General features: G+C 46.4%; 1 protein-coding gene across 1 annotated transcript in view; it reads right to left on the minus strand.

Annotated features, from left to right (window-relative positions):
• The window catches only part of LOC135812088 (fibrillin-2-like), a 160,228-nt gene that overhangs the window by 49,577 nt on the left and 86,323 nt on the right, over positions 1-24,328 (minus strand). Inside the window, exons 22-28 of the mRNA XM_065325417.1 lie at positions 23,422-23,547; positions 20,145-20,411; positions 17,468-17,575; positions 13,680-14,027; positions 12,125-12,292; positions 4,873-5,037; positions 641-766 (exon numbers count right to left, since the gene is read on the minus strand). Of these exons, the coding sequence (XP_065181489.1) occupies positions 641-766; positions 4,873-5,037; positions 12,125-12,292; positions 13,680-14,027; positions 17,468-17,575; positions 20,145-20,411; positions 23,422-23,547 (1,308 nt within the window). The remainder of the gene's footprint in view (positions 1-640; positions 767-4,872; positions 5,038-12,124; positions 12,293-13,679; positions 14,028-17,467; positions 17,576-20,144; positions 20,412-23,421; positions 23,548-24,328) is intronic.

Below are 24,328 nucleotides of genomic sequence, written 5' to 3' on the forward strand. Positions count from 1 at the left end.
CACACACACACACACACCGTTCCTGTCCTGTCCTGTAGAGTCACTGCCGCGAAGGGGTCACGTGATCCCATCACTGGGAAACTTGAGAAGAGAGAGAGAGAGGACACGACACTCGATGACGCTCCAGGTGCATGGGTAGTCGCATCCGCTTGCCGCATATGCACACGTGCTGGAAGGCTGAGCGCTCCTCTGCTGTTGGTCTATGCGCCCCCTTGAACAGCGATGCCTGCCCCGTCCCCGGACACCGCGAAAGCAGCGACCACACCTGTCACAATGCGCGGCACAACATCCCTCCGCCGGTGCCGACGTTCCGGTAGCTCCAGGTGGCACTGTGGCATCCACCGTTGAGGCACACACATGCCGGACCAAGCCACCGCGGCTTCTCAGCTACCGCCCACACCGCCCGCACTGACTGGCGCCCCGCTGCTCAGACACAGGCCGCGCACGCTCCTCCAGACATTTATGCCGAGCCATGTCTCCATTCCGTGCAAAATCCCGTACGCATACCGTACATACCACTCGGGGCGGAGGCTCAGGCGCATTGTCAGGCTCACACACCCACATATACAGTAAAGATCCACAGGACACATTAGAACGTGTTCTTGCCCGAAGACACGCACGGCTTGAGCAAGTGACTAACCTTCACAGCGTGTCGGCAGAGATATATTCTTGCGATAGCCGAGAGGGCAGCATTGGTACGTTCCCACGTCATTGACACATCTACTCAGCTCACAGGGGAGTGGTTGTACATCGCATTCATCTATATCTGTGACACAGAACATTAAGGACAATTAAGGCTTGTTTGCTTCAACTTCTTCAAGTTTCATGCTCTCGCAATCATCAGGCAACATGAGGATGGGGTGCCGACCATGCTGGTGTATAATAATAATATTATGCCAGGAGAGGGTGGGCATGGGTCTTGTAGCGCTGCATGAAAAGCTGTGTGAGAATGTGGGGGCTCGAGTCTATAGGTTTCAGGGCTGGCAGTGCTATGTTAAGCAGGAGCCATGTTGTTTCGATATATTGACTTCAGTAGTAAGTCATGCTCGATTGTAAGTCGCACCCCCTTTTTTTACCCTCAGTGAATATTTGTGTAAAAAGGTGTGACTTACCGTCAAGTCTTGTATAAAAGCCGCGGCTTCTATGACTTTCTTGGTGAAATGTTGCAGGCTTCTATATGAGACAGGCTTCTATATGAGACAGGTATTTCTATTGTATGTCAACACTAAAACCAGGCTTATGTGTGATTTGATGGGCCCAAAATTGCGGCTTCTATTCGAGGCCAGGTGCAGCTTTTATACAAGACTTCGGGGAACTCTGGGCAGCCCAAAAGTGACAGAATACGGTAATAGTCGACATTCTTAGTTGCCTTGGGACATAGTTTATGCACATTTTTGCTGCGCTCGCGATCCCCTCATAGGTCCTACCATAACCTTGAACCTGGAGCTGGAAGGCTGTTGGTTTGCGCAATGGAGATGTGTTCGAGCTAGGTTAAGGCCCTTCAATTTTTTTACTATCAAATGCAAAATTGAACTCGGGTACTGAGCCAAACGTAAATGACATTGTAAAAGAGGTTTGCGCACTGGAGATGTGTGAGAGCTAGGTGTCAGGTCGCTGAATGGCACAGTAACGTGTCAGTTTTGTGCCCGGTTATTGCACTTTCTGACTGCGCATTATCTTGGATACTGAGCCAATAAAATTATTATAATCAAAATAGAAGAAATCACATGGAAACGAGCTATGAAGCAACTATCCACGATAGTAACAATATAATAATCAGTCAGAAAGTGCAATAACCGGGCACAAAACTGACACGTTACTGTGCCATTCAGCGACCCGAGACCTAGCTCTCACACACCTCCAGTGCGCAAACCAACAACCTTCCAGCTTGGGAAGTTCAAGGTTATGGCAAGACCAATTTTCGAGGGGAAGGTCATCTTACTATCTCGTTACAGCAGTGGACAGTTACTAGGGAGGTTTAGTTCCCACGTAACGGAAACGCGAACGTGGGTGATCCACGTAAAGTGGATGAAGGGCACCCATGTTGCAATGTTGTGTTTAGTCACACGGAACAAACAAAATCATGAAGCGAAAGGCCCAAACCTGGTCAAAGACGAAGCTACCCGGGCCTAAGAAGCTCATCCAATATTTTGATTTCGTGCTTCGGAACCTTCTTCAGCTGAGCACCCTCACAGCTCACACAATGCGCTCCATTCTGATTTTCACCCACATTCTGGCAGAACGTGGGTGAGCCTCCATACACAGTATGTCGTGAATCAGAAAACGTCTGTATGTGGGTCACTGAGTATCACGTGGTACACACACGTAAAGTACCGGCGGATTACGTGGGACTAAACTTCCCAACTCACAACTCGTAGTAACCCGTGTGTGTGTGCTTGCTTATATTTTTACATTTGGCTATTGCCTCAGTACCCCGAGTTGTGTAGACCATGATTTATTCAACACCCACATCAGTGAATCATAGCAAGAAGGTACAAGAGAAGAGCTAAAGAGAAAAGAGGAAACTAAGGAGAAGTACAGGTGGAAGAGGAAAAGGAAAGAGAAGAACATTGAAAGGATCTGTAGCGCAATACGGTTAATTGCCATCGCGGATAGGATAATTATTATCAACAGTACATGAAAACCAGAGTGTGCAGCTTGGGACCTTTTTTGCGGCGGAATTCCGTGATTACATCATATTTTGCGCAGGCGGGAAATGGCGTAGGGCGTACAACTGAGCTGCTTGGATACTGCTTCGAAGCTTGTATGCACTATAATCAGTAAAATAATGTAATCACGGAATTCCGCCGTGACAGCAACCCATTCGAGCTGCACACTCTGGTCTTCATGTACTGTAAGGCCGGGTATTAAAGTCGGGCTTATTCCAGTAGAAGCCGATGTAAGGGCTAGGATTCTATTCAAACCAGGTATTTCTATGTGTGTCAACACTAAAACCAGGCTCACTGTTAACTGCCTAATATCCACGACGGATTAATGTTCGCTATTTTCGCGAGAAGAGAGTAACGCGAATATTAACCAGCGTGAAATCTAACTTCAACAGTGGGTGGATGTAAGTGGCCCCAGTGTTTTGCGAACTTTTACCATCGCAAACTCGCTGGTTCTAAGAAGTCCACCGCGCTCGAACTGAAATTGCAGGATCAAACAATTTCCCACTCGTCGTCAGGCAGCGTACCTCTTCTCCCCGCATCACCATCAATCTCCAGCAACCGTCTCCACTCACAGCTCATGCCTCTGCCACCACTGTACTCCGAGCTTCGCAGTTTGTAACCATTCGGGGGTCAGCTACACCACCGCGAATGGAGAGACGAGGACGACAACGGTCGTGACAGAAAAGACACTGCCCTGGCGACCGCGTCGCGGAACCCTCGCCCCAGCAAATTCAGAAACACGCCAGGGGCGACTCTGGTGGACCCAGAGCCACCCCGTGGCCTAAGACTAGTAAGAGGAACGACTGAAAACTCAGATAAAACGGAGCTACAAAAAGTGCAACCGTCCCCTTCAAGCACACACACACACACATACACACACACACACATACACATACACACACACATACACACACACACACCGTTCCTGTCCTGTCCTGTAGAGTCACTGCCGCAAAGGGGTCACGTGATCCCATCACTGGGAAACTTGAGAAGAGAGAGAGAGAGAGAGGACACGACGCTCGATGACGCTCCAGGTGCATGGGTAGTCGCATCCGCTTGCCGCATATGCACACGTGGTCAACAAGAGATCACAAGTTTCTGTGGGGGTCAATAATAAGAGAGTGATAAGGGACAGTACGGGACAGATACCGGAGACAGCAGAATATTGTGGCCAGCTGTTATGTACAATCCCGTAGAGCCTTTATAGTCACAGATACGGGACAGATACGGGACAGATACGGGATAGCTCCAGGCGTGACACAAACACACAAACAAACAAACACCAAACGAGAGAGCTTGGAAGCTCAGGGCCCTACGCTATGCTTTTTTGCCTTGATGACCTAGACAAAAAAAGCATAGGGATGTTATAAATTCTTTAAAAAAATTCTTTTTTTTTTAAGACATAACCTGGGATTCGAACCCGCACTATCGATCACGCGCCCTGCATGCATCCCCCGATACACTTCGCATACATACTAATTCTTCCAAGTTGTTTCACATTGTGATCTTGGATTTGAAAGCCCTATTTGAATATGCATTGTGGCCAGCCGTCTTTGATGGCACGGTACGGTAGGGGATAGGGACGGGACAGATACGATCGAGGGTAATACGACACCGTCTCCCGTATCGTACTGTACCATCAAACACAGCTGGCCACATACAGCTGCCCGCAATATTCAAATAGGGCTTTCAAACGCAAGATAATAACGTAAAGCAACTTGGAAGAATGGGTATGAATGCGAAGTGTATGGGGGAATGCATGTAGGGCGATAGTGCGGGTTCGAATCCCAGGATATGCCTGAAAAAAAAAAGGAGAATTGAAAAATTTATAACATCCTATGCTTTTTTGCCGTCAGATACGGATAGCGCCAGGCGTGACACAAACAAACAAACACACAAACAAACACCAAATTAAAGCTGTGTGGACCCTGGCTAGCGCCAGACGTTACTGAAGTAACGTCTTCTGCATAGCTACGGGAATTAAAGTTGTGTGGACCCTGGCTTCTGCATAGCTACGGGAATAAAATATGTAGGTTCACCGATGATCATCAAAGAAAAACGTTTCTGAATTCTACTTCACATACATGTACCTATTGTACCTAATCAGTCCATCATAACAAAACCCACAACACACTCTTCATAGCGGGCTCTTTTTTTAACCAGGTGTGCAATACTGTACCCTGGTTCAAACGGTGGGACTTACCCTCGCAGGCAGATAATGTCCATTTCTGGTTAGTTTGGCAGTAAATCACCGGTGGTGAACCGGGGGCCAGGGTGTAGCCAGGCAAGCAGGAAACAGTCTTCTCCACAGTGCTCTTGCCGGTGGTAACGGCATTGGGAATCGGGGCCGGAGGGGGGCACGAGTTCTCTGAACGGGAGAAGAATAATGCATGAAAATCATCGGACATAGCTTGAAGCACGACAGAGTCGAGGCATCGCAAAGTTGAAGTGCCACACAATCGAGTTGGAACAAAGTTGAAGCTGCTGCATCCTATTATCAAGAGTATATATATAACCCACAAGAGTGTGCAGCTCTGCATATGGGGTCGTCGACGGCGAAAACTCACATGACGTGTTTCGTACGATGTACATAGGAAGGATAGCGTGCGCGCAATCCGAATATCTACCAGGATCATGCTGGGGATTTGCATACGCGCAGTGAGTTTCTGTCAGAGAGTGCTTTTTCTATTACTCTCCTGCTCGCTAAAAACAGGCTGTGTTCCTGCCTGATGGATGAACTTGTGAACAAGATCGGCATTGTTTGAATTTGTTGTGTACTTTGTCTTTGCTATTTTCGTTCTGTCTATTCTCTCACCTTTCTTCTCTCTCACGTCTTCTGTAGAACTGCTTTCCAGTCTGTCTCTCTCTTCTCTCTGCTCTTCTCTCTACTCTTCATCATAAGAACGTTTCTCTTCTCCATTTCTTCGTTCTTGTACTTCTCTAAACTTCTCTACTCTCTTTTCTCTTCGTTTGAATTTCCTTGAACATGACGTTTTTTGCGCTTTGAACAGTCTTGATTTTCTTTTATGTTTTTTGCCAAATGTACAGTGAACTGTGCGCTGTGTGTGTACTGCGCGGCTAGCGATGCGCTTTCTTTGGTACAGGTCGTCCCTCGTTAATACATAATCTCTGGGACTTGAGAAATGTTATGTATTAACGGGGTTTATGTACTAAACGAAAGTGTACATAACTTGCTTGTGTACTAGAATTTTTCACTTTTTCAACTTTTCTGAGTGTTTCTTGCTACCATGACTAGGCAGCGAGATATTCTTGATTACCTCGATATAACATAAAAATTATGTTATAACGGTCACATTTAGCGAAGATTCTACAGTTTACATCATACATTCCCATTCGCGCCTGTACGAGTACAGTCACTCGGGAAAAAAACAGAGCTTTGTTGGTTTGTGATGTGCGCTCTGATTTCTGAGCTCCACAAGTAGAAACTAGAACACGATGTGCCTGCACTGGAAGGCCAAGAGACCAAAAAATTATGTATTATTGAGGTAGGTGGCATGCGGGTACGGAGAAATGTTATGTACTAACGGGGTTTATGTACTAACGAATTATGTACTAACCGACAAAATTTGTATGGAATTGACCACGTTTCGTCCGGGACTTGAGATTTCTTATGTACTAACGGGGTTTATGTACTAACCGGACTCGTATTAACGGGGGACGACCTGTACAGGCTTTTTCTGTTGTGTCCGTGATTCTATGGCTTTCGCTTTCTTGCAGTTTTCACCGCTTCGCTGCAATAGTTGCTGTTTCCTTGAAGGCGAACTGCGATGCCTCCATTTTCGTAGATGGTCTTGGTGCGCGAGGTGCTGAGCGGACCTCGTGGCTTTTTTGTTTAGTTTCTTTTTCAGAGTTTTTCAGTTTTCAGTTTTGTTGTTGTTTGTGAATACACTTTTATACAGTCTTCAAGCGAGCAGTAGTTTTCGATGTGTGGTCGTGACTTGGGTTGTCCGTATTGCCCTGAACAGGCTGGAAACGTACAACTGCGACACTACACCACGTGATGTGAGTTTTTGCCATCGGCGAACCCCATAGAAAGTGTATCATGTGTTGCACACTCTTGGGGGGTTATATACTCTTGCTATTATTGTTGTGTTAAATGCAGCGGCTTGGTGGCCTGGTACAGTGTTGCTCAATGAAATGTATGTGTGTGTATGTATGTGTGTGTACAGTATGTATGTGTGTGTGTGGGGGGGGGGGGGGGCAGGGGAGAAACAGTTTTCTATATTTCTCGACCTTTTGGGCCCTACAGGGCTACATGCGCTAGCTGTGTCGCATCGCCCTGCAGAGAGGCTGCATATTTAGTTTTTCTGCGCGTCGACAGGATGTCTGTGCTCACGATTTCTGGGACCGGCGTTGACTCTGCCGATCACGGGCGTTCTGTACTCGGCGGGATGTCTGTCTGACGTTTCCTGAGACCGGCGCTGACTCTGTCGATCACGGGCGTTCTGGAGTCGACGGGATGTCTGTCCTGACGTTTCCTGGGACCGGCGTGGACTCTGCCGATCACGGGCGTTCTGGAGTCGACGGGATTTCTCTTCCGACGTTTCCTGTGACCGGCGCTGAATCGCTCGTTCACGCTTATTTTGGAGACGACGGGATCTCTCTTCCAAAGTGTGTTTTTGCTGACGCATCCTATAATCTATTCGGCAACTGACGTCCATTCTAAATTCATTTCCTCCTCGTCTCCCTATTTCTTTCCAAATCTCCCTCTACATCAGGGAGTCGTATACATAATACAACGAATATTGTGGCCAGCTGTTAGTACGGGACGGTACGGGACAGATACGGGAGGCAGCAAATATTGTGGCCAGCAGTTATGTACAATCCTGTGGAGCCTTTGTAGTCACAGATACGGGACAGATACGGGACAGATACGGGATAGCTCCAGGCGTGACACAAACAAACAAACAAACAAACACCAAATTAAAGCTGTGTGGACCCTGGCTAGCGCCAGACGTTACTAAAGTAACGTCTTCTGCATAGGTAATACGGGAATAAATTAACGTTTTACCATCGGGTATTGCCCACAGCCAATTCAATTGGAATTGTAGATTATGTTTGCGCCAGCACAAATAGAAGGCTAGAACTGCCTTTCCTGTTGAATTCACCATACAACACGTAAGTGGCCTGATAAGGGAGGTGCTTGTGTGCATTGGCGCATACTCAAAGCATCACAATCTTGGTTTTGAGCTCTTGGCTTCATATGGCATGAATGTGAAGGCCAGGCATGCAGTTTTTTTATCTTCCCCTGGAAATAATAATATATTTGACATGCATAGTCTAACAGCCATCCTTGCTGAACATGATTTCCTTGAAGACACCATGATAGTCGTTGTTAGCCTTTATACAAACATGCATTGGTCAGACACCATTTCAGCCATTAACGATTTCCTGGTAGAAGCAGAACACCCGCGTTGTACAATGATTGTGGACCTTGTAGAATTTGTTCTTGAGAACAATTACTTCGAGTTTGATTGTAAGCTATTTCATCAGGAGTTCGGTATGGCAATGGGTACTCCCATGGCTGTCAACAATTTTCTATTCATGCACGAAAGAACAGCTTTGCAATCGTTTCGCTCGTGCGTGTACTATTTCGGACGTTTTATTGACGACTTATGTCTGATTGTTAGTAAAACCTTTGACAAGATACGCTTTAACGCTCTTGCATACCAAGATCTATGTGATATTGAACTAACTTGGTCTTCTATTTCTTCTACTGCAGTTTTCCTAGACCTAGAAATATTCAAACCTAATGTTCTTGCTCGTAAGTTTTCTTTTAGAACATTCCAAAAGAAACGTAATGCTTACTTATATATCCCAGTTAAATCTGACCACCTCCGCTCCAATCTACGCTCATTCATCAATGCGGAGCTGGTCAGATACAATGGTACAAACCAGCTGCTCGAAGACGTCCTCACCATCCGTGCTGAGTTTTGGACTCGGCTCAGAAGAGGATATCCGCCTGACTTTCTTAAACCGATATTTGAAGCGGTAGAAGCAACACCGCAACTCTTCACTTGGAAGTCATCCGCTACTAAAGTACAGAACCATTTAGTGTTCTGCACTACATACCACCCGCATTTCGTCAAGAATAATTATCGCTCACTTTTGAAGCAGTCATTCTTTGTAGACTCCCAGATTTTCTTTAGAAGAACAAAGCGGCTGTTTTATTAAAATTAATTAATTAATTAATGACTTCATACGGCAGAGCATTTAGCTCTGCTTTTTGGTTGGTGCCAGAAATTTCTGGCACCAACCAAAAATACAACTTTTAGCTTTTAACCTTACCTGCAGTTCACGCACCTTTCTTGGATTATACAACTTAGCTCCGCGGTTTATGAATTCTATAGTATAATTCTATAGCAGCATTGCGCTTTTTTCGCTCTCAACAACAATTGTAGCTAGACACCTCTATCGTTGCAACTGCATTGCACCAGGAGTACATACCCCCCCCCCCCCTCCCGAGAGTGTGCAACGTCGATCCAGCTCTGCATAGGGTCTTGGTCGAGCGTAATCGGATCTTCTCATGTCATGCGTACACTCCACACCAGCGCAAGGCCGGTCTCGAGGCAGGGCACAGTTGTTTTTGATCCGAGCGTACCCGCGACTCCCCGGGCTCCCCTCAGATGTGTACGGTATTATGACGCAAAGATCCGATTACGCTCGACCAAGACCCTATGCAGAGCTGGATCAGGCGTTGCACACTCTGGGGGGGGGGGGGGGGGGGGGGTGATGTACTCTTGATTGCACCTATTACACCTTTTACTGCTACCTCTATGGTTGCAACTGCATTGCATCTATTGCACCTTCTACTGCATCTGTTGATTTCTTTTGCTGTGTATATAAGCTATAGTCAGAGACAACATTTTTTCATTCCTTTGATGAAGCACTCTACGTGCAGAAACCGGTCAGGTCTCATCAGGTTTCATCATCATGATGATGATGATGTGTGCAATAAGTAGTATAGAGGTATTACATAGTAGTACCGGCAAGAGTTATGGACTCTTGGTGCCGGTAGTAGACCTACATTGTACATGTCATCAGCAGTATGACCCTGCTGAAGGTCATGTGGACAGTCATGCCCGTGAATGTTCCTACTCGGTACTTCCTGAATTTTCTTCCTGAATCGTGTTCGGATTCTTTTCTTCCTCCAATTCTTTCTAGATAGGGTTTGCACCAAAGATAGTCCATTGCAATACCCTTTCTCCTCCTCCAAAGGTACATTTTGGTTCTTTTATCACATGCATTTAGATACTGTTGCGATGCCTTCACAGGCTTCAACAAGTTCTGTTTGGACGGACACAACATGCTGATGCCCTTTTCCTGACTCATGCAGAACGTCCTTCTTCCTTTTCTCGCCCACTCTGCATAGTCACGATACCATGCATGTACCTGTCCGCGTCATTAAAATTGTCGCTTCGCGCATCGCAATATTTGTGACTTGGCTCGTCTTAGTCAGACTTTCGGAATTGTTGTTTTCTGTGTTTGAACACTGGTGTGACCCTTCCTGCGCAATGTCTACTTGTCACTGAAGCTATGGTGGTCTCGAACTTTGTCGGAGCTGTCTTCCGCACCAAGCGAATTCATCACGCTCCGCACTATTCCACCCCAGAGCGCATTTCGTTTTCTGGAGTTCGTGCCGTCCCACATCGTTCGCCTGGACATTTGCCAAGACTGCAAGCTCGGGTATAAGAATGCTGGTATCTCTCCTGAATACGAATTGCTGAAGTTGGCGATGGCAAGAACAAAGTTGTCTCAAATTCCTAAAATGCGCTACTTGTGGCGCATGTTGCTGCGAAGGTAGCAGGTCTGAAAACACCAACAAAATCAGCGAAGCGCTTGCCAAGGAAAGAAGGTGCGGAACTGCTTACCCTGTCCCGCTGGAAGGTCGTTACAGTGTATTTGAAAAATGCTAGCTTGCCTTCATCGCCTGGCACCTGGAGGCATGGATCGCCTGAAAACGAAGTTTCTTGACCTGAATTTGAAAGCCCGTCTTGTTCAGCGTATTGTTGAGTGCTGAAGGGTCTGCCTCAAACTCTGATGAAGACGTCGACCTTAGCTGCAAGTGCAGCGAAGCGTGGGTCACAAACTAAAGCTTGGCCCGTCGACAATGCTCTGCCTCAATTTCTAGCTGTGGACAACATAATTTTCGAAAAATCGCTCTCGGAAGCGACAATTTTAATGACGCGGAGGAAGTACATTGTACAATGTACATGTACATGTTTGTTTGTTTGTTTTGGCGGGGTGACGGCCTCTTTTACGGGCAAGATAAAGTCATGTACATGTACATGTACCGGCATATGTATGAGTATGCCTAATCATGGGGGGGGGGGGGAGGGAGAGCATCAATGTCGGATCTTGCCGGACCAACCTAAATGGGGCTGCTACGGGCCTGGACCATGCATTCATTCAGAAGTCTGCAGTCCGACGCGAGCCTTGTGGCTACAGTAAGTCGACTGGTCTTGCTGGCCGCTGCCGTTCAGTGCTGGCAGAAGTAGCTATCATAGAAATTGGAATCAGTTTGGCTGTGCCTGTACTCTTTGTTTCGCGGAGCTCTGGAGAGCGAAGATGAAACCAGGGAGTCGTACAATATTTTTACGTCTCCCTGGTGGTAACCATTAGTCGCCAATGCGGCTGATCACGCAACTTGAAAGCCAACTTACTTGAACGGTACAGTAAGTCGACTGGTCTTGCTGGCCGCTGCCGCTCAGTGCTGGCAGAAGTAGCCATCATAGAAATTGGAATCAGTTTGGCTGTGCCTGTACTCTTTGTTTCGCGGAGCTCTGGAGAGCGAAGATGAAACCAGGGAGTCGTACAATATTTTTACGTCTCCCTGGTGATAACCATTAGTCGCCACTGCGGCTGATCACGCAACTTGAAAGCCTACTTACTTGAACGACGGCGGCATCAAGTTCAGCGGAGTGTGATCAAAGAAGCCGAGGCAAGGCCGAAACAAGCAGAAAAACGACTCGAGAGAGAGAGATGACGACTCGCGTGCAGCAGATGACGACAGCGACGCAGGGTCAAAAGTAAGTCGAGCGAAAGCGACTCAAACTGAACTCTCTGCTCATTCCGCCAGCAGTTTCTATTGTGAAGACGCTGTACGTAGGCTGAACTACCTTTGTCCAGTGATTCGCAGTTGATACAAGCAGTATTTACTGTTCTTGACTTGTTCTGCGTCTATATAAAATAGAACGGACACGGCTTAAGTCAAACTCAGAATTGCCAAGACTCACCTTCGCTTAACAAAACAGCTGAATTCCCCATCACTGACAGATTGAGTAGAGTCACAAACGGTTTTATTCCCGCAGCCGTATGCAAAAGACGTTAATTAACTTCAGTGATGCACTAGCACTAGCCTCGGTCTACACAGCTTTAATGTCCAGATGTGAAAAGACAAAGTTTAGCCCATCGTTCAACCTGCACTGTCTTACCTACACACGCTGTACTCCATCGGTTGCCACCCTGACACCTCATTGGCAAGTCGCCTTGTAAACGGTAACCACTGTTGCATTCTGCTGTGCCGCGAGAGTAACTACCATTGACGTATGCGAAATTTCGCTTGTTTGACTCTGGAGCCGGCGGGTCACAATACGTATACTCTGCAAAGGAAGAAAAAAGAAAATGGGAACAACAGCGCACACACTTAACATCAGATCAAATCAAATGAGTATGCTGGTTCAGTACAAACGCCCCAGCGGGTGCTCATGATTTGCGACTCCGCACACTGCACACCGCACACTGCCCACAGCACACTGCACACAGCACACTGCACACTGCACTCTGCACACTACACACTGCACACAGCACTCTACACACAGCACACAGCACCCACACTCTGCACACTACACACTGCACACAGCACTTTACACACTGCACAATGCACCCACATACTGCACACTGCAGACAGCACTCTACACACTGCACATAGCACCCACACTCTGCACAGTCTACGGGTGAAGAGCCGGAATGCAAAACCTGCTAAATCCATTTCATCACTTTTTGGATGACGGCCAAAAAAGGATTCAGTATAATTCTGTGCGGTTGGAATCCAAATACGAATTTGGGTTGCAGTTTTGAAAATGTTCTGGTCGGATATTGAATGTGAAGCTTTGCCTGGAGGTGCCTGCAGGCCCAAGTGCGCAATTCTCTTCTAGGTTAGTGTTGCTTGTGGATCATCTCTGTACATTTGGATCCGGGGCCTTCAGACCAATAGAGAGTTAGTGATCTACCAACAGCATTAAGCTCCACAAAAGCACTGTGTAGAGAGCAGAGAGCTGTGCTGCAGTATACTGGGTGCGTGTTTACTTGTGCGGTGCACCGGAGAGGCTGTTTGTCGAGTGGAGGTCTCTTTCGGAGCGCAAGGGTTTGTTTGTTTGTGTTTGTGATAAACATATTGGTTTATTCTTACAAAATACTAGTAGTCTCCACCGAGGAGCGAGTGGAAAAGAACAACAAAACAAAGAACAGCACAACGGAATCAGCATGCTCAATGTGTAGTCATGCGTGCATGCCAAATACCAGTGCATGACGTAAGCTGATGTAAGCTGCGTACAATAAGACAGATGCACGCGGGTGGGTGCATATAGGATAGCGTACATAATAATACAACGAGTGTTCGACTTCATTTTACTTCGCACATTAAACGGGACCCGGGCGCATATGGCGAATATGGAATGAAAGAAAAGGAGGAAAGGAAATAAATGACAGGAAGACAGAAGAAGGGTGATGCTGAAGTTGAGGTTGCGAGCGCTTCAAAAGCACATGTGACACGGTATCCATCAGTAGTTCAGCAATCTCTGCTCCTCTTCTCCCCCATGCGCTCTGAGTTGACACGTGGCTACCCACAGTAGCCATTGCGCACACCAACAATTTGAAACAACGAAGGGGTTACGGGTATGTCAAGTATTGTTACTGGTAATATTCCTCTGCCAGCTTTATTGACATAGCATCAGAAGTGGTAAAAAGATATGCAAGACTTAATCTCACCTGCGCAGATAACACGGTGGTGTGAAGATCGTGTATTAAGCAAGTTCCATTGGCCGGACAAGTAGTAACTAGTAAAAATGTCACCGGAGATGGCGTGCGTGGTGTGTATGAAAACACCGGTCGATGTGGCGGAGGGCCCGCTGGAAAGTGCAAACCTGTATTTCTGCACCATGAGGTAGAGGCAAACAGCCACAACATGGTTTTCAAATAGCTTTTTCGTCGTGGGCAATTCCATTCCGGACGCCCGGCACATGTTCTGGGCGTCCGATAACGTCACCGGCTCAAAGAAATAGCCCGGTGGAATGCGTAACGTAGTGTTCACACAATGCGCTTGATCGTGGAATGAACCTGTAGCGTAACAGGAGAAGCAAGGCACACAGGTCAGGGCATACAAGCGCCACAGCTGCCAATCTTTCCAAGGATTTCTCTTTTAAATAATCTCAGCTGAGAGGTTGAGTTGATAGTGTTCCTCTCGTCAGGGGCTTTCCAAGATGCCCAAGATGATCATTCGGAAAGCTGTCCCAGGGAAACCAAAGTCACGTCTGATTTAAGGTAAAGAATTTGAGGGCACAATGCTCCACGGACATTAAGCTCAGTCGGTAAAGTGTTAAGGGTCTTTAAGGCTGAAGTGTTTCTACATGGAGGTGACGTTTGTCTGCAGCAACAGACTGTATATGGGCTGTGTGCATGATCATGCAACATGTCTATGTTTGGAGTTAAAAGGTGTGTGTATTCCATCGATCGATTTTCCTATTCCAATCATTAGTGGCAATGAATGAATCTACAATGTAAGGTACCAGAGACACCAGATTGTGCCATGGTTCTCAATGGTACTGTGATCGTATATGTTGCCGAGTGTCGTACGGTATTTGATGATTCCTGGTTTAGTGTTATCCGTTGCGCACATTTCTTTTTGCTTAGAAAAGCATTTGCAAGTTTGGGAGCTATCTACATTGATGCACGTGGCCATCTTCTATGCAAACAGAAAGAAAATGTTGTAGCATTCACATTCTTCAAATAAAACACTGCACGCATCATCATTTTCACACACGCAGCCCCCTTACACGCTTTCGCATTATCCATTCATTTGCCACTAGCTTCCTCGCAGTCACATCCGAAACACACGCCAATGGTGCCATATTTTTTGCTGTGTTGGGGTAAAACTAATCTGACTGCATAATTGCTTGTTTTAACAAAAGCAGGTGGTGATCCATTGATTAAAAGTGCTCTATCGATAGAGCTATTACTACCAAATCAGTTCAACCACAAAACTACCAAGACCTCATTTGCAGCTCGGAGTTTCATGCATTACGCCATCATCAGGCAGAATTCCACAGCGGGCCTACAGCACAGCATATGTTATGTTACCTTTATTTTACTTCACCATAGGTACAGGCATTGCTGCCTTCTTGCTGTAGATCATAAAATAATGATGCCACAGCTCCTAGGCTATGATGAAAATATCGGGCTTTTAAAATATGGGTGCCCCTGTGGAAGGTGTGGGTCCCATCAGGACCTATTGTTACAGTGGCAGACCAGAATGATAATGTGTGACTGTAGACTGCTGGTCTACTGTGCACTGGATGAGTGTAGTAGAGCAAAGAATGCAGGTCTCAGGGGCTAATTGTTTGTTTTAGACACTGCACACTACGCAACGAGTTTCGACTGAAGATGTCATGAGAAAACATTCTGAACGCTATTATTGCTATTCTTCTTGTAAGGAGTGCACAGTTGATCTAATGCATTGCCGTAAATGCCTCAGCCTTGTTTTAATAGGCTGCGCCTCGATTCTTATCGAGGTTTTCTCTCTCACTGTATCTACATTGATGCACGTGTATCCTACACATGATGTCAACAATACACCGTACTCTCTCGAATAGTGCCCCATCTGTGGTGAACATTACAAAATAGTACCCCAGGGGTATCACGCGAGTAGGGTAAGACATTGCAATAAACAGAACTAGCTGAAGCGTCATTTCACGAACGTTACATTGAGGTGGCACGAAGAAATTCAAGAGAAAGTGGCCACGGACAAAATTCTTCGTGCAATGACGCTTCAGCTGTTATCAGTTTACTGCAATCCCTTAACTCTTGTCACCTCGTCACCTTTTCGTATTTTTTATATTTCCGGATAAAACAAGTAGTACAGGTATACGCATGCCGTATTTTCCTGATTTATTACAAGAGTAGTCGCACTCGAAGTCGCACGCCACTTTCAGGCCTGAGCCAAATTGTTACAATAATAACTTGATAATTTTCCACCTTGTCACGAGTGTTGTTATCTAATTATCTTTAGGCTATTATAAGTTTTAGTCTTTCCAACTTGAGCCATTCCCTGTTGTTGTGAACCCTCTGGTTCTCTAAAGTGTCAGGAACGAACGACCCCTCACGGCACGAGGACAACTATTAATTCTCAACAGCATATTTCACTTCCATCGACTAATAATAATGAACAATGAATGAATGAATGAACAATGAATGAATAACACTAAAACCACCAGGTAGTTATAGCGGGAAATGACAGCGTACATGTATATGAGAAAAGCATACACATACAACATACAACTTAACTACAGCGCACACAGCAAACCGCAGATAGCGCATGTAGCGTATGCCACGTAAACATCAGCGGTACGGCGGAGTCGGGATACAACTGCATTGAAACGAACACAATGTCACAAGCGAGAAGGCCTTTCACTCTCGAGAACTTGTGGTTTCACAACACCTGTATAATCCTTGATGAGAAGGGACCGAAAACGTTCGGATACTTATGACAAGTGCCTTATTGTGACTGGATGTGTGTTTGCGTGGATACTTGCGACCCATAACTTACCTTCGTTTAAAAAATAAAAATAATAATAGTTACAGTTCGCATGTCACTCATGGAAGGATCGCATTTGTCAGTGAAATCCAGGCGGAAGAGCCAACAAAAAGCATCTCAATACTGTTAGAGTTAATTATGTTACGATAATATGCACACCAGTAGAAAGTCATGCTCAACTGTAAGTTCCTTGCACTTGACAGCTAGTGTGAAAAGGTAGACTAATATTCAGAGAAAATAACGGTACTGTGAAACCGGAAATTTTCGGTGGTGTAATATTATTGGCATTTCCCAAAATCAACGGTTGGGTGGCGTGACATTTTCGGCAAATCAGTTTTCCAGATAAAGTAAAACCTGGTTTAAGCGACCACCCCACGGTGCAAGCAAAAGCGGTTGTTAAAGCCAGGTGGTCTTTAGAACCAGGTCCCACAGTGTCAGTGTAGAACTGTGGGTGCATGGAGAAACGGTCGTTAAGAGCAGGTGGTCGCTAAACACAGAGGCCGCTTACACCAGGTTTTACTGTACAAAAATGTATTTGACAACTGTGTGGTACGGCGTTGTTGAATTTTTAGGTTGCGTTTTATTTTAGGTAAACATTACCTGTACCGAAGTTTAATACCGAAAATAAATCTCCACCAAAATATTCCGGCTTTTCAATGTACAATAAAACCTTGGGGCCAGAGAAAGCGGTCTTTAGTGGCAGGTGGTCCTTAGTTAGAGGTTTGCACCACGCAACCATAATGTTGCTGTATAATTATGAATGTGACGCCGTCCATGCCTGGCGAAGTGGCCTGTAGTACCAGGCTGGTCGCTAACCAGGGTGGTCTTTAGTTACAGGTTTTGCTGTATGCCTGAAAGAACAAGAACATGTAACAACACCAGTATGATAACACAAGCGATGATAAGATATTAAATTTTAATATGCTCTGGCAAAATGTCATCGAGGCAGGGAAGCACTAAACCTTACGTTGGCAAGACCCGTTGTCAGCTCTATAGTAGGGCAAAGTACATTCACACGACCCGTCCTTGGAGCAGTGTTCATTCTGGCCACAACCAGATGCGCATTCAGTATATCCTGCAACAGGAGAGCAGAGAGAGAGAGAGAGAGAGAGAGAGAGAGAGAGAGAGAGAGAGAGAGAGAGAGAGAGAGAGAGAGAGAGAGAGAGCAGCAGAGTTTAGTTCGACCCGCGCCTTAAAGTGCCGCGAGAGCGCCCCACCATGTCGTCGTTTTGTGTCCGTTTACCGGAGGTGGTGTCCTGCCTATAGCGGTTGAATGCGGATGATTTAATGGCGGATTTTCTATTGCGGGCCAAGTGAATTTCTACTGTGTGCAAAATATACAATGTGAGTAGGTGGTGCCAGGGGAAGGGGGGGGGGGGGGGTGTGCAGTGATGTGCAGCGAGTCCGTCGTGACTTTGCCACAGCATGTTAACTGATGGTGCAATTGCATACCGTCTATTGGTCAAAGAACACATACCTTGCTATCCACCTGCACGCGCACACATGCACACACAGACACACACACACACACACACACACACACACACACACACACACACACACATACACACATACACACACCCGCGCACACACACACACCCCACACACACGCACACACACACACACACACACATGCACACAGACACACAGACACACAGACACACAGACACACAGACACACACACACACACACACACACACACACACCCGCGCACACACACCCGTGCACCCCCCCCCCCCACGCACACACACACGCACACGCACACGCAAACACACATACACAAACACACACACACATACACACACACATACACCCGCGCACACCCCCCCCCCCCCACACACACACACGCACACACACACACGCACACAAACACACACACAAATACACACACACACATACACACACACACATACACACACACACACACACACATACACACACACACACACACACACACCCGGTGTGACCTTAAAACACTAGGGTTCTCACATCGCACAAAACACAGTTAGTTGAGCTCAGCCATACCGCTTTCCATCCCCTGAGTGTAAAACCAAGGTGGGAGACTCTAGCCAGACGGGACACTGTCGGCGACGTACTTTATTATGTGTTTGAACGATACTGGTCCCTTATAATCCGGCACCATTTGTGCTTCAGAAATTGTGCTGGATTAGCGAGTGTGCAGGATAAACAAATCTGATTTACTGCTGCAATTTGCATGAAGAAGCCATTTTGGGCGAATTTATTTTGCCATTATTTGGCTACTGAAAATTGTGCTGGTTCATAGAGGGTGCTGCCGGTTTGCAAAGTGATGGATTAAAGAAGGACGACTGTATTGGTACAGTTCTACAGCTGTGCAGGCAAGAGTGGACCGTTTATGGCTGCGATTAGCAATGCAAATGTCCTGGATGATACCATGCAGGGCAAGGATCATATTCATACTGCTCTCTGTGTGGTATTTGTACTTTGGAGGTCATTATTTATTGACCTGACACGCACGGTACGCAGCACGTCTGTGTACCTGGGACTAGACCTGGGTGGCAAACAGACTCATGGGAGGAGGGGGGGGGGGGGGGGTAAATTGCAGCTGCTCTCTGTTTTTCACGAACGCCCAGGGGAAAGTCATAACATCCCAGCGGAACAGAATCCACCACACATATGATGCTAAGTGTCTGTTCTCTCGTTGACTGTCAACGTGAGAATGGTGTTGATATTGTATTTGTTAAATCGTTGCTGACATCTTTGTTCGGTCTGTGTATATTTACACTATATTATACAGTAGGAGTAATAGCGTTTTCATTTTACCCAAAACCACCAAATGACGCTTGCAGAAGACAAAGACAGTTCACCGACCGGGCTCCATAAATTTTGTTTTACTCCTGTCAAGTCTCGCTTTGTTCCAAAGGATGACAGGAACTACTTGCAATTGTGGAGTGCTTCTGGTGAACTGTTTTGCTGCTGAAATCTTCAAGTGTTGTGTGATCTTGTAGGGTCAAGTGCAAACATCTAATGCCACTGTTGTATTTGTTGTATGCGATGTTGTGTGATCCGGGAAACATGATCTTTTCCTAACACATGGCTACCAAATGTTTGCCTACTCATAGATCTGCAGTGTGAGAACTTTGTGCCATCGGCAACCCCATACCTGCCATTTCACCTATTTTGACTCTAATACAGTCAGACCTCGCATAAACGCAAATATCCGTTTTCCACAAAAAAATACCCGGATAGGCGAGGGAACCGGGTAATCGAACACACATGATGTATGTATGCATGCATGGTATATGCTGTAAATCGGTAACCAACGATTTTCTTCCAGATGGCGAGGGGTCCGGATAAAAGAGGACCGGATAAGCGAGGTCCAGATAAGCGAGGTCTGACTGCTGTGCCACAGCCCTGCTGAATGAAATCCAGCCGCGGCACTCAGGTACGCGCCGGGGCGTTGCCCAGCCCTAGACCTGACAACACTGGGCTGTAAAAGAAGGCGCAAATTTGAGTGACATGACTGGATTTCATTGAGCAGCACCGGATTGTGCTGGCTCTGCAGGAGCTATACGCCTGAGCTCTATCCGAACATGGTTACATCGCCTGCCGGCACACATGTAGCATATAACACATAGCGTTGGAGCATAGCACGCCATACTTACTTGCACAGGCAACATTATGCAAATCTTCGTGGGACGCAGTAGCTTGGGCAAGGAATACCCGTCTCAGCCCGAATGGCTCAGCAAACATCCGGAACCACACAAAGTCACTGATTGTCAAATTGTTGGCTGCCTGGACAATCATATCTTTTTCCTCCGTTCTACTTGGTATCGCTAACCCTAGCTGAGAACATAATGAAGCGGCCCCGGAAAAATTCATTGCCGGATAATTGACTGGATCAAGTATCAGAAGATTGTCTTCGTACTCTTCTGCAGAACGACAGTACACAAACAGTAGAATGTGCACATCGTTGGTTAAGCCATGACATCGTTGGTAAAGCCATGAGTAAACTTGAAGATGGTTGATGCTTGGGTTAAAGAGCACCACACGTTCACTTGGACAAGTATCAGGTGAAATGTACATCTGATCTGCTCTCGGGATCAATGACGCAGCAGTCCATTCACCTGAGCCAGTCTCGTTGGCTCTTGAAAGCCCAATTTTGACAGAATTGAGGCACAAAAATCCGGGTTTTGAATCCGCTTCTCCACACATTTTGCCATGGAGTACCGGTCCAAATTTTGGTAAAACCAGGCTGATTTTCTAATGCTCTGTGTCCTTAGACTTTTCTGGTATCAAATTCGGTTAGGAATAATTGCACGTTCCACGCAATGCAGGATGAACTGTTGTTTTCATGATAGCTATAAGTGCAAAAATTTGCACGAAGCATACTGTAAATCAACAAATTTTGGCCGGTGAGAAACTTTGGCCGATCTGGAAATGAAACTTTTGGCCGTCATTTAACTTTGGCCGATTTGGGTTTTCAAAAAAGAAATCGATTGGTATGTGTTGCCCTCACATGCAGCCATGGCTCAATAATGCATCATTTGCCTCTATGACAAATTTTGGCCGGCGATTTACTTTGGCCGGTTGGTACCCAGCGGCGAAATCAGCGAAATTAAATCGCCAGCGAAAATTAGTTTCGTGCAAATTTTCGCATTTTGAATGTTTTGGTATTTTGGTAAAAAAACCGGGTAGACCTGTACTGAGAGGTTCATTGTTATCCACACATCCTCACACAACAGTGGGTTACAGTGTCTGCTCTAGGATTTCAAACCAACCGGGTACACGTGTAGATCTACCTGGCACAACTCTTGCAACCGGGTCAGTCCCGGATACAAGACTCAATCGCGGCTATTGTACATCAGAGAGCATTAGGACGCCCTGATTGAGTCCCAATCGGGTCACAAGTGACCTCCGGTGTTCTTTTCCCATGCGGGCCCAACCCCAACTGGGTCGCCGAAACGGCTGACCCGGCTCTGGAGCAGACGCTGGGTTAAAGAACCGTAGCGATGAAGCTAGTCATGGCAGTCATGGCAGATAAAGGCTAGAGTGAAGCCACCATGCCCAGACAATATGTTTTAAAAGCAGGAAGGTTCAGCAATCACTACAAGGTCCCCTGGTAACGAGAGAGCTTGGAAGCTCAGGGCCCTACGCTATGCTTTTTTTGCCTTGATGACCTAGACAAAAAAAAGCATAGGGATGTTATAAATTCTTTTCAAAAATCCTTTTTTAAGACATAACCTGGGATTCGAACCCGCACCATCGCGCGCCCTGCATGCATCCCCCGATACACTTCGCATACATTTGTTTGTTTGTGTCACGCCTGGCGCTATCCGTATCTACCGGCAAAAAAGCATAGGATGTTATAAATTTTTCAATTCTCCTATTTTTTTTTCAGGCATATCCTGGGATTCGAACCCGCACTATCACCCTACATGCATTCCCCCATACACTTCGCATTCATACCCATTCTTCCAAGTTGTTTCACGTTATTATCTTGCATTTGAAAGCCCTATTTGAATATGCATTGAGGCCAGCCATCTTTGATGGCACGGTACGGTAGGGGATAGGTACGGGACAGGTACGATCGAGGGTAATACGACACCGTCTCCCGTACCGTACCGTACCGTACCATCAAACACAGCTGGCCACATACAGCTGCCCGCAATATTCAAATAGGGCTTTCAAACGCAAGATAATAACGTGAAGCAACTTGGAAGAATGGGTATGAATGCGAAGTGTATGGGGGAATGCATGTAGGGCGATAGTGCGGGTTCGAATCCCAGGATATGCCTGAAAAAAATAGGAGAATTGAAAAAATTATAGCATCCTATGCTTTTTTGCCGTCAGATACGGATAGCGCCAGGCGTGACACAAACACACAAACAAATACCAAATTAAAGCTGTGTGGACCCTGGCTAGCGCCAGACGTTACTGAAGTAACGTCTTCTGCATAGCTACGGGAATAAATTCTTATAAATTTCTACTTTTTGTTTTTAGACATAACCTGGGATTCGAACCCCCACTATCGCCCTGCATGCATCCCCCGATACACTTCGCATACATCCTAATTCTTCCAAGTTGCTTCACGTTATGATCTTGTATTTGAAAGCCCTATTTGAATATGCATTGTGGCCAGCCGTCTTAGATTGTACGGTACGGTACAGGACAAGTACGGGACAGATACGGTCGAGGGTAATACGACACCGTCTACCGCCTTGATGACGGCAAAAAAAGAATAGGACGTGCACATGCTCCTTTTTAAAAGTCTTGTCCTTGCCAACCTCTGCAGTTCACACGTTCAGAATCGATGGATTCTTTTTTAAATCTTAGACAAGTGCAATACATGCCAAATAGCTTCAAAGCTTGTAGTAGCATGATGCGCGGCTGGTGGGATTGTCCTGACGTGCAGGGAAATCTGAGATACGGGCAGTGCCCAGTTCCAAGGTGCCCCGATAAGAGATGTCCAAGGGTACTACAGTCCATTCATCGGAAACTGTCCCGTTGGCTTTTGAAAGTTTATTTGGGTCGAATTGAGGATCAAAAACCCACTTTAAATCTCAAAAAAATTGGGTTTTAGATCTGCTTCTCCATACATTTTGCCATGGCATACCTGTCCTAATTTTGTAAAACCTGGCTGAATTTCTATTTCCTGTTCTTGGACTTTTCTGGCCTCAAATGTGGCAAGGAGTAATTGCACGGGTCACACAATGCAGGATGTACTGTTGTTTTTACGATATCTACAACTACGGTTGTGAGACTTACCACTCACCCTCACCGTTAGGCGCTGCATCTGCCGCTAGGGTTTACCGGGTGTTAGCGGCCGTCGTGAGTTCCCTTCGGGAACGGACACGATAATTTACTTTTTTTACAACTACGTGAGAGAGACACCAAAAAGTTAGGGTGCCAGTTTCCAATGAATGGACTGTAGCTACTTACCGGCGCAAGCTGATTGGAATGGTTGGTAGCCAGGACTACAGCACGCGAAGGAGCCGGGAGTGTTGAAGCATGACATTGATGCCAGGCTGCAGTTGTCGCTCGTGGGCCCAGCGCATTCATCAATATCTGCAGTATAAGCATAGGTGAACCACTACTGGTGTGTTGTTACCTTCTCCCCAGGCCCCCGCCGTACAGCAACGCAAACTCTTGATTGTGCGTCTCATTACATATCATTTCTTATTGACAGTAAATGACGAGGGCGCAGGAGGAGAAAGGAAATGCAAGACCCAAACAAAAAGGCGAACGGAGAAGACACGAAGAAACAACAAAGAACAAGCAGTGATAAAGTGACGCCAAATCGGGATGACCATTCAGCGACCAATGCATAGAGAGTACATGACTAAGACCAAGACAACCAGACCACGGACGAATCACACATGACTCTCATTCCCAGACCAAAACTAGCACTGCGCATGCACGGCATTCACTTGACAGTCACTCTCACACAGACGGAAGCAGATCCTCACACTCTGACAGCACGTACTCTTGCACGCACTACATACCATAAGCGTCACACATCACACCATACTCCCATGTACACTTAGACCCGAGGGCAGAGAGAGAGAGAGACATAATTATAATTACGACATCAGACATCAGACTCTACAAGACAAGAACAAAATACAACGGGCGCAAATAATACTCGAACGGAATTACGTAAGATACCGTATATTTCAGAGTATAGTGCGCACCTTTAGTATAACGCGCACCCCCAATCTTCATTGGGGGTGCGCACTTCAATCTTCATTGAAGTACATGCATTTCATATTCGGAGCATAGTGCACACCTGCGATAGTGCACACCCGCGGATATTGTGGCCAGCTGTTTGTACGGGACGGTACGGGAC

Source organism: Sycon ciliatum, chromosome 3 (assembly GCF_964019385.1).
Source record: "Sycon ciliatum chromosome 3, ocSycCili1.1, whole genome shotgun sequence".
Lineage (NCBI taxonomy): Eukaryota > Metazoa > Porifera > Calcarea > Leucosolenida > Sycettidae > Sycon > Sycon ciliatum.